Here is a 15,508-nt window from a genome sequence, read left to right as displayed (position 1 = left end):
GAAACACCAAGTCTGCTTTTTCTGGCTCCCGCTGGAATTTTTGGCCCAGAAAATGCTCTGAACACCTAAGCCAGCAGAAGGGGAGGCAAAGCCCAAAGCTCTCTCCCCCCCCCTCCCCAATCAACATGCCATACAGCTTATGGAACGACCTCCTTCAGATCAGATTCATGACAGATTTGTGGTGGATACCTAAGTGTCTCCACTTAAGTACCGTACATCTGTACTGTTTGGGTAATGAGGCAGGTGGAGGCTTTTAAAATAAAATGGAGAAATCCAAGATGGCCACCACTATAGCGATTATCCCAGGACAAGCAAGCAGCCTATTCTCACATCTGGGTGACGTCATCCACGGAGCCCAGATGCGAACAGCCTCGCAAGCAGACTTGCTTGTAGAAACTCAGAAGTTTCGAGTCTGCTGCACCACCATGCGCAAGTGCCTTCCCGCCCAGCACAGGGCGAGTCTCCTCAGTTCTCAGTTTTCCTTGGAGCTGAGAAGTCCGTCTTTGATGCTCTGCACTGAACTTAGTTTGCTTTGTGCCTTCTCTTACTGGGTCGCTGTGTTTTTCTTTTAGTTATTGTGTATAAAAAAAAAAGTTTTATTTTCGTCAGCTGACTGGCTGGGCCTGCCGCACTCCCTCAGCCTGCGGGCTTCGACTTTGCGTCGGCTATCTTTCCTTCTAAGTCCCAACTGGTCATAGGCTTCAAGAAGTGTAGCCAGTGTTAGCCCTCAAACATCGTCGAGTTCAAGTGGAGAAGATTTTTAGTATGGAAACCCCTGCTATACCCTCGACCTCTGACTTGGTCAAGCCTGCTGCAAGGTGTCCTGCCTCCACAACTCCGACCTTGAGACTCATTAGACCTTCCTCAACCTCAAGTAAATCTGCCAAGTCTTCTCCTGAGCTTCCCTCAGGTCAGATACCTCAGCAGACAGTTCCGGCGGTGATCCTCAAGCTTCATTCCTCCAAGTCGAGGCATGCTTCCTCTGCCACCTTTAGCCTCAGCAAGTGGTCCAGTTTCAGACTCGGACAGATAGAGGGTTACTTAAAGGACATTAGGTGAATAGGGTATGAACGTTTTAGGTTAGAAGCACTTACAGGCCATGGACCTGGGGGGGCCGCCGCGGGAGCGGACTGCCGGGCACGATGGACCCCTGGTCTGACCCGGCAGGGGCAATGCTTATGTTCTTATGATCCACAATTGCAGGCTACCATCCAGACCATTCGAGAGTGGGAATTTGTTCAGTTACTGAGTAAATACTGTCCTGCCTCGAATCTGCTTACTTTAGTCCAACCTAGGCACTCAGCAGGCTCACAAGAGGTCGAGTCCTTGCCTGTGCCTCGAGCTGAATCTACACACTCTATGCAAGGAGTCGAGTCTTTGCGAGTGTCTGGTCTGGAATCGACACACTCCATGCAAGGAGTCGAGTCTTTACGAGTGTCTGGTCTGGAATCGACACACTCCATGCAAGGAGTCGAGTCTTTGCGAGTGTCTGGTCTGGAATCGACACACTCCATGCAAGGAGTCGAGTCTTTGCGAGTGTCTGGTCTGGAATCGACACACTCCATGCAAGGAGTCGAGTCTTTGCGAGTGTCTGGTCTGGAATCGACGCACTCCATGCAAGGAGCCGAATCTTTGCGAGTGTCTGGTCTGGAATCGACGCACTCTATGCAAGGAGCCGAGTCTTTGCGAGTGTCTGGTCTGGAATCGACGCACTCTATGCAAGGAGCCGAGTCTTTGCGAGTGTCTGGTCTGGAATCGACGCACTCTATGCAAGGAGCCGAGTCTTTGCGAGTGTCTGGTCTGGAATCGACGCACTCTATGCAAGGAGCCGAGTCTTTGCGAGTGTCTGGTCTGGAATCGACGCACTCTATGCAAGGAGCCGAGTCTTTGCGAGTGTCTGGTCTGGAATCGACGCACTCAATGCAAGGAGCCGAGTCTTTGCGAGTGTCTGGTCTGGAATCGACGCACTCAATGCAAGGAGCCGAGTCTTTGCGAGTGTCTGGTCTGGAATCGACGCACTCCATGCAAGGAGCCGAGTCTTTGCGAGTGTCTGGTCTGGAATCGACGCACTCCATGCAAGGAGCCGAGTCTTTGCGAGTGTCTGGTCTGGAATCGACACACTCCATGCAAGGAGCCGAGTCTTTGCGAGTGTCTGGTCTGGAATCGACACACTCCATGCAAGGAGCCGAGTCTTTGCGAGTGTCTGGTCTGGAATCGACGCACTCCATGCAAGGAGCCGAGTCTTTGCGAGTGTCTGGTCTGGAATCGACGCACTCCATGCAAGGAGCCGAGTCTTTGGGAGTGCTTCGAGATTCTTCGATCCAAACCACTGAGTCTATGGGGTTTCAATCTACAGCTTCCAGCCCTATACCCTCTCCAAAGGCATTGCCCGTTTCGAGGCACAGGGCGAAGTCTTGACCTCACACGAGACCTGTTCCAGGCAGCATCTTGTCGTTAGTCAAGGCCCTTATCGAGGTGCAGGTCCTCTTCCAGAGGGAAGCCTACCTCATCCATGCCTTCCAGCTCTTCGAGGCCTCCAACTCCTCGATCGTGGACATCGATTGCAGAACCCGAGGACTCAGCTGATTCCAATGCCTCATCAAAGTCTGTCTATTCCCTGGGATACCAATACTCCAGAGAGGCCTCGTGTTCGTTTTCCACTTGAGGCGCCTCGAGGCCATGCTCTGGATTCAATTGGACGCTGGATCGAAGTACTCTAAGGAGTATTTAGAGGAAATGAGTATGCCTTGACCTCCTGCAGAGTCTCTCAAGCTTCCTCTTAACAGGCTTCTGTCTCAGACTTTCATACGAAATCTGGAGACTCCTTATGTGATTCCTGCTGTTCTAGGCAAATTGGAATCGAGGTATAGAACTCTACATTGCAAGGGTTTTGAGAATTCACAATTATTTCACCAATCCCTCCTTGTGGAATCCTCATTGAAAAGAACCCATCCTTCCAGGGTTTATGCCACAGTACCTCCTGGAAGAGAGGGTAAGACCATGGACAAATTTGGCCGTCGCCTTTACCAGAATTCCATGATGGCTTCCTGAGCCCTCAACTATAATTTTATCTTCACGACTAATTTTAAGTTCCTGATTGATCACCTTCCAGATTTTACAAAAAATCTAGATCAACATAGGCATTTGGAGTTTCAACAACTTACTGCAACCTTGGCGCAACTCAGTTACATCTTCTCCAGTCACCTTATGATGCCTTCGGACTTTCTTCCAGGGTCACTGCTTTCTCAGTAGCGATGGACCATCTGGCTAATATTCCTTGTGAGGGCAATGACCTCTTTGATGAATCCATAGAGGCTGCCACCAAGAACTTGTCTAAGCATGAAAAATCTTTTCCTTCAATTGTCAGACCAAAGCCCAAGCCAGCTCCTGCAAAACCTTCTCGACCTCTTCCATTCTTCCAGAGATGTTATCCTCCAAGGGCGGCTCCTTGCACTCGAGCACCCCCCAGGAAACAACTTCAGCAGCAGAAACCTCAGCCTTCGGCTGCACAGCCTTTTTGCCTGTCTCAAACAGAGCATAATCTCCATCGTTCTGCCTCTGTTCTCCCTTCCCCCCCCCATAGGATGTCTTCTCCATCATTTTTACCATCGATGGGAGACCATTACATCCGACCACCAGAGCTTCCTCCAAGAGAGTATCCTTCCAATTCATCCCAGACCATCCTTCTTCGTCAGGAAGTTCAAGCTCTGCTTCATCTCCGTGCCATTGAGGAAGTTCCTCTGGAACAGCAGAGCAGGGGGTTTTACTCCCGTTACTTCCTAGTTCTGAAGAAGACAGACGATCTGCGACCCATTCTGGATTTCAGGGCTTTCAACAAATTTGTAGTCAAAGAAAAAATTTTATATGCTGTCCCTGACATCCCTCTGTCCCCTTCTAGATCAGAATGATTGGTTATGTTCTCTAGATTTCAAGGATGCTTACACTCACATTCCCATTCATCCGGCCTCCCATCAGTACCTCAGATTTCGGGTGGGGAATCTGCATTTTCAATACAGAGTGCTACCCTTTGGCCTGGCATCATCTCCCAGAGTGTTCAGCAAGTGCCTAGTGGTGGTAGCAGCAGCTCTAAGGAACCATGGTATTCAGGTGTTTCCCTACCTAGACGACTGGCTCATTAAAGATTCAACATCTCAGGGGGTTATTGTTGCGACCCAATGAACTACGTGGTTCATATAAAGCTTGGGATTCAAAATCAACTTTCCCAAATCCCAACTTCAGACCTCAGAATCTACAGTTCATCGGGGCTGTTCTGGACACTATCCAACTCGGAGCATTCCTTCCTCAACAACATTTGGATGCTCTTCTTCAGCTCTGTCACAAAGTGTCTTCCCACTCTTCACTCTCAGCGAGTCACATGATGGTACTACTAGTTCATGTGACTCTTTTTGCCAGACTTCACTTCAGAATTCCTCAGTGGACCTTGGCATCTCAGTGGACGCAGGCTTGCGAACCACTCTCTCGACACAATACAGTCACTCCTTCATTGAGACAGTCTCTCCGCTGGTGGATGCTCTCTTCCAATCTCTCTAGAGGTTTACTGTTTCAAACGCCACCTCATCAGAAGGTCCTCACGACAGATTCATTAATCTATGCTTGGGGGGCTCACCTCGACGGTCTCCGTACTCAAGGCCACTGGTCCAGCATGGATCGTCAGTGTCACATCAATCTGTTGGAACTCAGAGCGATCTTTAATGCTTTCAAAGCTTTTCAACATAATCTTCACGACCAGGTAGTCCTCATTCGGACGGACAACCAAGTCGCCATGTACTATGTCAACAAGCAGGAAGGAACGGGATCTCTCCCTCTTTGCCAAGAAGCTCTGAAGGTTTGGGTTTGGGCAATCCTTCACAACACCTTCCTGAAAGCTGTCTACATTCAAGGGGAGAAAAACTGTCTGGCGGACAAATTGAGTCGTCTTCTGCAACCTCACAAATGGACACTCAATTCTTCACCTCATCATCACATTTTTTCTCAGTGGGGAGCTCCTCAGATCTCTTTGCATCTCCCCACAACCACAAACTGCCTAAGTTCTGCTCCAGGATATATTCTCCTCATCGCCTCGAGGCAGATGCTTTTCTACTGGAATGGACGAATCTCCCCCTGTATGCATTCCCTCCATTCCCTCTCATTCTCAAGACTCTAGTCAAGTTGAAGAACGATCATGCCACCATGATTCTGATAGCTCCTCTGTGGCCGAGATAACCTTGGTACTCCTTTCTACTTCAACTCAGCAGCAGGAAGCCATACCTTCTACCAGTTTTTCTGTCTCTGTTTACACAGAGTCAAGGATCTTTACTTCATCCCAACCTGCAGTCTCTGCACCTGATAGCTTGGTACCTCTCAACATAAATCCTCTTCAGTTTTCTCAACCTGTAAGAGACGCACATTAGAGGCTTCTAGAAAGCCTGCCACTAGACAATGCTATCACCAAAAATGGACTAGATTTTCTACGTGGTGCATCTCATGACAAGGAGCCTCGAGATACCTCCTTGTCTTCCGTTTTGGATTATCTCCTGCACTTACCTACCTCTGGCCTCAAGTCTACATCCATTCGAGTTCATCTCGATGCAATTGCTGCTTTCCATCAGCCTATTGAAGGGAAACCCCTCTCTGCTCATCCGTTGGTTTCAAAATTTGTGAAAGGACTTTTCAGTGTCAACCCTCCTCTCAAACCACCTCTAGTGGTTTGGGATATCAATGTTAAGAACATAAGCAATGCCTCTGCTGGGTCAGACCTGAGGTCCATCATGCCCAGCAGTCCGCTCACGTGGCGGCCCAACAGGTCCAGGACCTGTGCAGTAATCCTCTATTTATACCCCTCTATCCCCTTTTCCAGCAGGAAATTGTCCAATCCTTTCTTAAACCCCTGTACTGTACTCTGCCCTATTACTCCCTCTGGAAGTGCATTCCAGGTGTCCACCACTCGTTGGGTAAAGAAGAACTTCCTAGCATTCGTTTTAAATCTGTCTCCTTTCAACTTTTCCAAGTGTCCTCTTGTTCTTTTATTTTTTGAAAGTTTGAAGAATCTGTCCTTCTCTACTCTCTCTATGCCCTTCATGATCTTATAAGTCTCTATCATATCCCCTCTAAGTCTCCTGTTCTCCAGGGAAAAGAGACCCAGTTTCTCCAATCTTTCAGCGTATGAGAGGTTTTCCATCCCTTTTATCAAGCGTGTCGCTCTCCTCTGAACCCTCTCGAGTAACGCCATATCCTTTCTAAGGTACGGAGACCAATATTGGACGCAGTATTCCAGATGCGGGCGCACCATCGCCCGATACAATGGCAGGATAACTTCTTTTGTCCTTGTTGTAATACCCTTCTTGATTATGCCTAGCATTCTATTTGCTTTCTTAGTGGCTGTTGCGCACTGTGCCGTCGGCTTCATTGTCATGTCCACCATTACCCCCAAGTCCCTTTCTTGGTTACTCTCATTCAATAATATCCCTCCCATCGTATAGTTGTACGATGTTTCTGTTTCCAACATGCAATACTTTACATTTCTCAAGGTTGAACTTCATCTGCCATCTTGCCGCCCATTCCCCCAATTTGTTCAAGTCCCTTTGCAATTCTTCGCATTCCTCTTTAGTCCCAGCTCCACTAAATAGTTTTGTATCGTCCGCAAATTTTATTATCTCACACTTCGTACCTGTTTCTAGATCATTTATGAATATATTAAATAGCAGCGGCCCGAGCACTGAGCCCTGCGGAACACCACTCGTGACCCTCATCCAGTCTGAGTAGTGGCCCTTCACCCCTACCCCCTGTTTCCTACCTGCCAACCAGTTTCTGATCTATCTATGTACGTCTCTGTCCACTCCATGGTTCTTCAGTTTCCGGAGTAGACGTTAGTGAGGCACCTTGTCAAAGGCTTTTTGGAAATCAAGGTATATGATGTCTATGGGGTCTCCTCTGTCCATCCGTTTGTTAATTCCTTCGAAGAAGTGCAATAAGTTCGTTAGGCACGATCTCCCCCTGCAGAAACCATGTTGGGTTGTTTCCAAAAGTTCGTTTCTTTCCAAATGTTCATCGATGTGTTCTTTAATCAGTGCTTCCGCCAGTTTCCCCGGAACCGAGGTCAAACTCACTGGTCTGTAGTTTCCCGGGTCACCTCTTGATCCCTTTTTAAAGATGGGCGTGACATTGGCTATCTTCCAATCCTCCGGGATCATGCCTGTTTTCAAGGATAGGTTGCAAATTTGCTGCAGTAGTTCCGCTATCTCCTCCTTTAATTCCTTCAGAACCCTGGGATGGATTCCGACCGGACCCGGGGATTTGTCAGTTTTAAGTTTTTCTATCTGCCTGTGTACATCATCAAGGCTCACTTCCATGGATGTTAATTTTTCTGCTTGATTTCCATTGAAGATTTGTTCAGGTTCCGGTATGTTGGTTGTGTCTTCGTTTGTAAATACAGACGAGAAGAACATGTTGAGTCTTTCTGCGACTTCTTTTTCCTCCTTCACTGCTCCCTTCCTATCTCCTTTGTCCAGCGGTCCCATCTCCTCCCTAGCTGGCTGTTTCCCTTTAACATATCTGAAGAACGGTTTGAAATTTTGTGCCTCCCTGGATAGCCTCTCTTCATACTCTCTTTTGGCTTTTCGAACCACACGGTGACATTCTTTTTGATACTTCCTGTGCTCCTTCTGGTTCCCTTCAGTTTTGTCCTTTTTCCATTTCCTGAATGAATTTTTCTTATTGCCTATCGCTTCCTTCACTATTTTAGTCATCCATACTGGGTCTTTTGTTCGACCCTTTTTGCACCCCTTTCTGAATCTGGGGATGTGCAGATTTTGTGCCTCGCTCACCGTGTCTTTGAAAAAAGACCAGGCATGTTCTACTGTTTGCCATTTTTTGAAAGTATTCCTAAGTTTCTTCCTTACCATTTCCCTCATTGCTTCATAGTTTCTTTTCCTGAAGTTGAAAGATGTTGCTATGGTTCTCTTTCCGTTCGGTATGCCTACTTCAACCTTGAACTTGATCATATTATGATCGCTGTTTCCCAACGGTCCCACTACTTCCACTTCCTTTGCAGGTCCCCTTAGTCCATTTAGGATTAAATCCAGAGTGGCATTTCCTCTCGTCGGTTCTCTAACAAGCTGCTCCATGAAGCAATCTTGTATAGCCTCCAGGAATTCTGTCTCCCTAGCGCATCTTGAGCTTCCAAGACTCCAGTCTATCCCAGGATAGTTGAAGTCTCCCATAACAACTGTGTAACCGCTTTTGCATTCTCGCTTCATCTCAGCATCCATTTCTTTATCGCTATCTCCGGTTTGCCCGGGTGGACGATAGTATAGGCCCATCTTTATTTCATGCCCTTTCCTACCCGGTATTTTAACCCATAGCAATTCCAGTTTGTTGATCATCTCCGCTGTGTCCATTCTTGTCGATTGTATGCTTTCTTTTACGTATAGGGCTATTTCTCCTCCTTTCTGACCTGACCTGTCCCGGCGATAGAGCTTGTACCCCGGCAGTGCTGTATCCCATTTGTTTTCCTCATTCCACCACGTTTCAGAGATTCCAATGATGTCTATGTCCTCTGCATTGGCCATGGCTTCTAGTTCCCCCATTTTGTTTCTTAAACTCCTTGCATTAGTATATATGCAGTTTAGATCCTGGCATTTTGTCGTCTTCATTTCTTTTCCCTGTGCTTCGGTCTTTGGTGTCTTCTCTTTTGCTACAATCTTTCTAACCTCCTCTTCTGGGTTAGTTGACTCCTGTAATTTGTCTCTTGTTTCTTCCCTGCCTTTTTTCCCCTCAGTATCTTCACGGGATACCTTCTTCCGAATCATCGACGCTAGGTCGACTGTTGGCTTTCCCCTTTCTCTTAGTTTAAAGCCTGTTCTATTCCTCTCTTGACGTTGTTTGCTAGAAGTCTTGTTCCCGCCGTGCTCAGGTGCAGTCCATCTCTCCTGTAGAGCTTGCTCTTGCCCCAGAACGTTGTCCAGTTTCTCATGAAGAGGAATCCTTCTTCCTCACACCATCTCCTCATCCACGCATTTATTGATTGTAGTTCTTCCTGCCTTTTCACATCTGCCCTCGGTACCGGTAGGATCTCTGAGAATACTATCTTCTGGGCCCTCAACTTCAGCTTCCTTCCCAGAATCTTGAACTGTTCTATCAGCGTGCCTCTTCTGTAGTCTCTCCTGCTGACATCATTCATCCCAATGTGGATCATTACTGCGGTCTCTTCCGTCTCCGCTCCATCCAGGATCATCCCAATTTTGTCCACGATGTCCTTGGTTCTCGCTCCTGGGAGGCAGGTCACCAGTCGATCCTCTCTCCCTCCTGCTATGTGGCTGTCCACATGCCTCAGTATCGAGTCTCCCACCAGGAACGTTGACTTTCCCTTCTTCAATTTTTGTTTCGGTCTCAGGTCAATGTCCTCAGCGTGCTTCACTCTCTCTTCTTCTGGGCATCGACTAGCCAATTCTTCCCCCTCGTGCGGTATTCTTCTGTGGGTGTCTTCTATGAGGTCACCTGCTTCTTGCTCCCCCTTCCAAGTTGGTGTTGGTGTAACTTCATCTCTCCTCTGGAGTTCGTTCTCTTCCAGCCTCCTCCTGTATGCTTCCTCAATGAATTCCTCAAGTTCCCTGACTTCCTTCTCGATGTGTCTCTTACTCTTGAAGTCTTCAAATGCCCTGGTAGGGTCCTCTGTGGTGTACATTCCTTCTAGCTCCTGTATCTTGTCTTCAAGTCGCTTGACTTCTTTCCTCAAGCTTTTCAGCTCCTGACACCGACTGCATACGTATGACTGTCTCCCCGAGGGGAGGTAGTCATACATATGACAGTCCATGCAGAACACTGGAAAGCTCATCTTCTGGTTACCTTCTGCTTCCATCGGAGTTACTACTTTAAGAAAACAGTTAAGTTTACGTGTTCCTTCTGTTCCTTCTGTGCCTGCTGCTTTTGCACAACCTTGCCTAACTTTTGCTTGTGTGTGGTTGTTCCTTCTATATCTGCTTCTTGCCTTGATGCCTTCTTGTGTGTGCTGTCTTTTCTCTTCCTTACCTTACTGCTGCTTGAATGTGTTCGTCCCTTCTGCTCCTGCTTATTCTTACCTTCTGTGCTTGCCGCTTCTTTACCTTTCAGTCCTTCCCTGTGCTCTTTGGTGTAGTGACTTGGCCCTTCTTGAGGCCCTTCACAAAGGCGCTCTCGCTAAGGCGAGCGCTTTTGCCGCTCGCCTTCACCGCGCGCCGTTGGCTCCGCCCCCTTTTATGAGGGAGCTCGGTTGCTGACTCTCCGACGCGGTGGGGGTGGGCAGAGCTAACTCTCGCCCTGCCCCTAGCCTCCTGCTCTTCTCTGTCTCCCTCCTCTGCTTTAAAACAGCTTTAAAACTGCTTTTCTCCCTTTCTCCTGCTGACTCTCTTGCTTTCCTCTTTGCTTCTGCTGCTCCTCTTGCCTGATGCTATTGCACCGCGTTCGCCCTTGGCTCCGCCCCCTTGCTCAATTGATGAAGCCTCCATTTGAACCAATGTCTACGGCTCATCTGAAATATCTCACTTAGAAAGTGGTGTTTCTCTTTGCCCTCACATCTGCTCGAAGAGTCAGTGAGCTGCAAGCTTTAGTTGTGGATCCACCTTTCACAGTTTTCCATCATGACATGGTGGTCCTCCGTACTCATCCAAAATTCTTATCTAAAGTGGTTTCAGAATTTCATCTCAACCAATCTATTGTACTACCAGTGTTTTTTCCAAGGCCTCATTCTCATCTTGGAGAATCGGCTCTTCATACTCTGGACTGTAACCATGCTTTGGCCTTCTACTTAAAACGCACCAAACCACACATATCTGCTCCTCAACTTTTTGTCTCTGATCCGAACAAGTTGGGACATCCAATTTCTAAGCGTACCATCTCCAACTGGATGGCTGTTTGTATCACTTTCTGCTATGCCCAGGCTGGACGGCATCTACAGAGTCGAGTCACAGCCCACAAAGTCGAAGCCATGGCGGCTTCAGTAGCTTTCCTCAGATCCACTCCTATTGAGGAAATTTGCAAAGCTGCCACCTGGTCCTCGATTCATACTTTCACCTCTCATTATTGTCTGGATGTTTTCTCCAGATGAGATGGCCATTTTGGCCAGAGAGTATTACAAAATTTATTCTAAGCTGCCAACGCTCCCACCATCCCATTCTGGTTAGCTTGGAGGTCACCCATATGTGAGAATAGGCTGCCTGCTTGTCCTGGGATAAAGCACAGTTACTTACCGTAACAGTTGTTATCCAGGGACAGCAGGCAGCTATTCTCAGAACCTGCCCTAGTTGACTTCTCTGCTAGCTATCTGAACTGAGGAGAAGACTCGCCCTGTGCTGGGTGGGAAGGCATGCGCGGTGTGGCAGACTCTAAACATCTGAGTTTCTACAAGCAAGTCTGCTTGCGAGGCTGTCCGCATCTGGGCTCCATGGATGACGTCACCCATATGTGAGAATAGCTGCCTGCTGTCCCTGGATAACAAATGTTACGGTAAGTAACTGTGCTTTCTAGCACCTAAAACAACCCGTGAAGAAAAAGTGTCAACACAAAAATTGCAGGGAAGGGGTTTGGGGATAGGGGACCTGATTCCTAACCTCAGAAACTTCAAAAATAACTTATGGACCCCCCCGCCCCGATTATCTGCACAGGCTGCAGTAGCCTTGCCCACAATGCCATGCTGCTGTGCTGGAGCTGCATAGGGAAACCTCAGATTAGAGGTATGAAGATTTCTGCCTCTTACAAGCCTGGAGTCCAACAGATGGCTTGCTTCTTCTGACTGCCATTCAGACCCCAACAAGGGACTGGACTTCAGATCCCCACTGGAGCCGCATGACATCGTGGAGGAAGCAGTGCAGTTGGCCCCGATCGTAGATACCGCCACAGGACCCACTCAATCTCTGGATTTATCTGCTGCTGTTGACAAGTGGATTTACAATCTGTTTTTGTACCTGGGGCGATGGAGTGTTAAGTGAATTGCCAAAGGTCACAGGGAGAGTAATGTCTGTGGGGAAACTTTATTACAGGTAAGCAGATTTTTTTTATTCATCCTGTCATTCAGTTAGCTGTTTCAGATACTACGTTAGATTTCTACAACATTAAGCTATCCCTCTTTTTAAAATTTTGTCCAGCTGCTATAATTAGGCAGTAATGTTTGAATACTAGTTTCTAAGAGTGACATTTTTCATTTAGTGACTTCTCTAATTAATCTGTTTTTTTCATATTATTTTCAAAGTCTTTGGCCAGGATTCAATGATTCAGCCACTAAATTCAGGAATTTTTATTAAAGTTTATAAACGCCTTAATGTATAATCAGCAATGTTCCATGGCCAGTCGCTGTTTGACCGTCCGATGCTTGTGAAAATTGTAAGTAAAATCCTTCCAAACTTTTGCTGTATTATATAGCTAATTGGGAGCAACACAAATTTGTTTAGTTTCTTTATCAGCTAATCCAGAACCTGTGGGTTGTACCCACCTGCCAGCAGATGGAGACAGAGAAATAGTGCCCATTTGGGCATAATGGATCACTAGGTCTTTAGTATTTTCTATATCTCTGGTGGATGGTACCGCCATACTTTGCAATTCCTTGGTCATTTGGAGAACTGCTTGCCAATGTAGCAAAAGGAATGTTCTAATTCAAGTATGAGTTTTTGACGGAGAAAGATATACATACACAAGAGTCGGAGCTCCTTTTATCTTTTTCATCCGAGTCTGTTAACATATAACAAGATTTAATTTTGTTTTGAAGCAGTGAGACCAGCACGAGTATGTTAACAGGTTAGGCACATATATAGTTAACTGGGATTTTCTGTTTTGAATGTGGGAGGATTGATCATCCTGAATGCCAGGGGATTCCATTGTGTCATGTGGAGGCCAAAAAGCATTGGCATTTATCTCCTTTGAAGCACAGCACTGAGACATCTGTCACGGATAGCTTTGAAGGCCACTTCCCCCTGAGATGAGGGTATTTTGTGAACCAGGCAGGGTGCAACAGTCTCCATTGAGCTGAGAACAGGTCACTGATAATCCCAAATGCCTTTGAAGAACATGACAAGTCTAAACCTCAGCCTTCATTGACAGCCCTTGAGAGCAACTCTGGGCCATGTTCCAAGGGCATCTGAATCAACTTGCATTGTGCTGGTGTTGATCTCCAGTTCTTTGTCATGGGCTGAGATTTGGATGTCTCCAGAAGAGTACTTCTATGAATCAGATTTAGGATGCTTCTCAGTGTCTAGATGTTCTCTCAGTAGAGAGGTCCCTTGATCTTCCCTCTGAAACCTTCCCATTCTTTATCATCCCTCCAGACCGGCACAGAATGGATGGGTTTTCACTCCTCTGCCAGCAGGTGGAGATTGAGAACACACTGACTTTTGCGGTAATAGAAGTAGGCTGGTGGAGGTGGTAAGCCTGTGCAGTCTTTCCTTTGGTTAATTAGGGCTTGTTAGATTTGATTAGTGGCCTTATTGTTCCTGTTTTGGTTGCTGGACAGAGCTTGGGGGGATTCTTTTGGGGGTCCATCCATCATTGGGGGTGCCACACTCAAGTGGTCAAGACCCTCCCCCCACCTCCTCAAAATTTTTTTTCTTGGAGGTGCCTCAGCTGTACACACCTTGCCACAGTTCAGGCAAAAGCCACAGCTTTGAGAGCCTGTGGGGTCTGCTATCTTGTCCATTTAAAAAAAAAAAAAAAAGGCCTGAGGCATCTAGTCTGGAAGGAAGCTTTTAATTAGCTTTAATTGACTTTTCTTTAGCATTTCTCCTGACTGGTACAGTGGAGACTGAGACAAAACTTTTGTCTGTAATACTAATAGCTGTGCTTCCCTCTAGTCTAACCAGTCTGTTCAATCTCCAAGCAGGTGTGGTAAGCTGTGCTAGTCTTCCCTGAAAATGGTTAGTGTAGGCCTGTTGGAAGTTGTTTAGTGGCTTTCTTGTCCTTGTTTGGTGTCACATTTGACGGGTTATGAGTTGAGTCCCTCCCCCCCATTTCCTCCACCTAGAGGTGCCTCAGCTCTAAGCCTTGCCACTGATACTGATATGGCTTACCCAGTGGAGTAAGTTATGAAAGAAAAAATATCCTGAGGCAGTGCCGGTCTGAAGGGAGCCATCAGTTCATTTTTATTGCTAACCGGCACCTTTTTCCTTAGATAGGTTGCGTATTGCGCAATGAGCACTTTTAAAGGGAAAAAGTGCTCCAGACGCAAGGTCGATGCGGCCAGCCTGTGCTTGCGGTGTACCAGCCACCGCAAAGTGGCATCCTCGTCGGCTTCGGGTGCTTGCATCTAGGGATCCCCTTCGGGAGTACCTCGCACGCGCGCAGCTGACAGCGGGGAAGCCTGGGCTTCCCTCGCTGCCCACACAGGGATTCCCCCCAGCTGCCGACAGTCGGGAAAATAAGGTTTCCCTTACCGCTGATGCTGCTGGGGACTCTTTTACAGCTGCTGCCAGCTTGCCTGATTTAGTGGCTGGGGCGGTTCAGGCTTCTCAGCCGCTAGAGGCCTCAGGGGCATGTTTATTGGCAGGCTTTGCTCCGATTTTGGCAGGAAGTACCTCCAATTTATCTTCAGCCTCGGGTGACCTTCCCCCTGTATTGGAGAAACAGGGGCAGGTTTCTGCTGGGTTCTCTGCTTTGGCAATGAGTCCAATTGGGCTGCTAGGGGGTTTTCTCCTGATTTTGTAAGGCTTATCTTCAGGTTGCCGGGGGTTCTGCTTCCGCCTCGGAGGGTGTTCCCTCTGCATCCGGTTCGGCCCCCCTCAACGACGTTTTTGTTTCCTCCTCATCCTTCTCTCTTCCAAGTGTCCAGTCTCTTGGGACGATGAAATTTTCTATGGGGAGCAGTTTTCTGTTGATGAAGACCTGGACCCTTTGGGAGTCTTCCAGGATCCTTTTAGGTGCCAATTTTACGGTTCCGTCAGCTGCTGAGGATCTTGGTGCGCATCTTTCAGTGGGAAGGGCTCCAGTCCAGAAGCTTATTCTTTAGGTCTCCTTGGTATTGTGTTTTGAGGAAGACGTGAAGGAGATGCCATGTGTGGTGGATCCTCTGTTTCGGAGGATCTACTCAGAATCCCACACTTTTCTTATGCATCAGGATATTGTGCTTGCGCAGTGTAAAGTGCCATAAGTACCCTTTCGTTGTGCGCGCTCTATGACTCGCCTGTATTCCATCCCAGAGGGGGATAGGGATACCTTGAAGTCGCTAGTGGTGGACTCGGTGGTCTCGGCAGAATTTTGCTCTCACTGCTCTTGCGGTCCATGTGGCAATTTGTGGCGGTCTGGTAGCTTAGGCTTCTTTTTGGTGGACAGAGCATGTCCTTGACCGTGAGTCTGATGACTGTTTCTTAGTGGAACAGGAAGTAGCCAAAATTGAGATGGGTGCTTCTTATTTCTCTGATGCCATGTATGACCTGTCACAGGTGTTAGCCAAGTCCATGGCTCTCGGGGTGGCCGCTCGTCGTACCTTGTAGCTCTGGGCTTGGTAGGCGGATGCAGCATCTAAGACTAGGCTGATGAAATTTCCTGTCCGGGG

General features: G+C 47.7%; 1 protein-coding gene across 3 annotated transcripts in view; it reads left to right on the top strand.

Moving 5' to 3' along the window:
- HNRNPM (heterogeneous nuclear ribonucleoprotein M) overlaps window positions 1–15,508 on the top strand; it is a 238,142-nt gene that overhangs the window by 122,857 nt on the left and 99,777 nt on the right. For all 3 annotated transcript variants that reach the window (XM_033956537.1, XM_033956539.1, XM_033956536.1), the window contains exon 8: window positions 12,302–12,351. In XM_033956537.1, the coding sequence (XP_033812428.1) occupies window positions 12,302–12,351 (50 nt within the window). The remainder of the gene's footprint in view (window positions 1–12,301; window positions 12,352–15,508) is intronic.

The sequence above is a fragment of the Geotrypetes seraphini genome, chromosome 8, assembly GCF_902459505.1.
Source record: "Geotrypetes seraphini chromosome 8, aGeoSer1.1, whole genome shotgun sequence".
Classification (NCBI taxonomy): Eukaryota; Metazoa; Chordata; class Amphibia; order Gymnophiona; family Dermophiidae; genus Geotrypetes; species Geotrypetes seraphini.
This window is presented reverse-complemented; position numbering and strand designations above follow the sequence as displayed.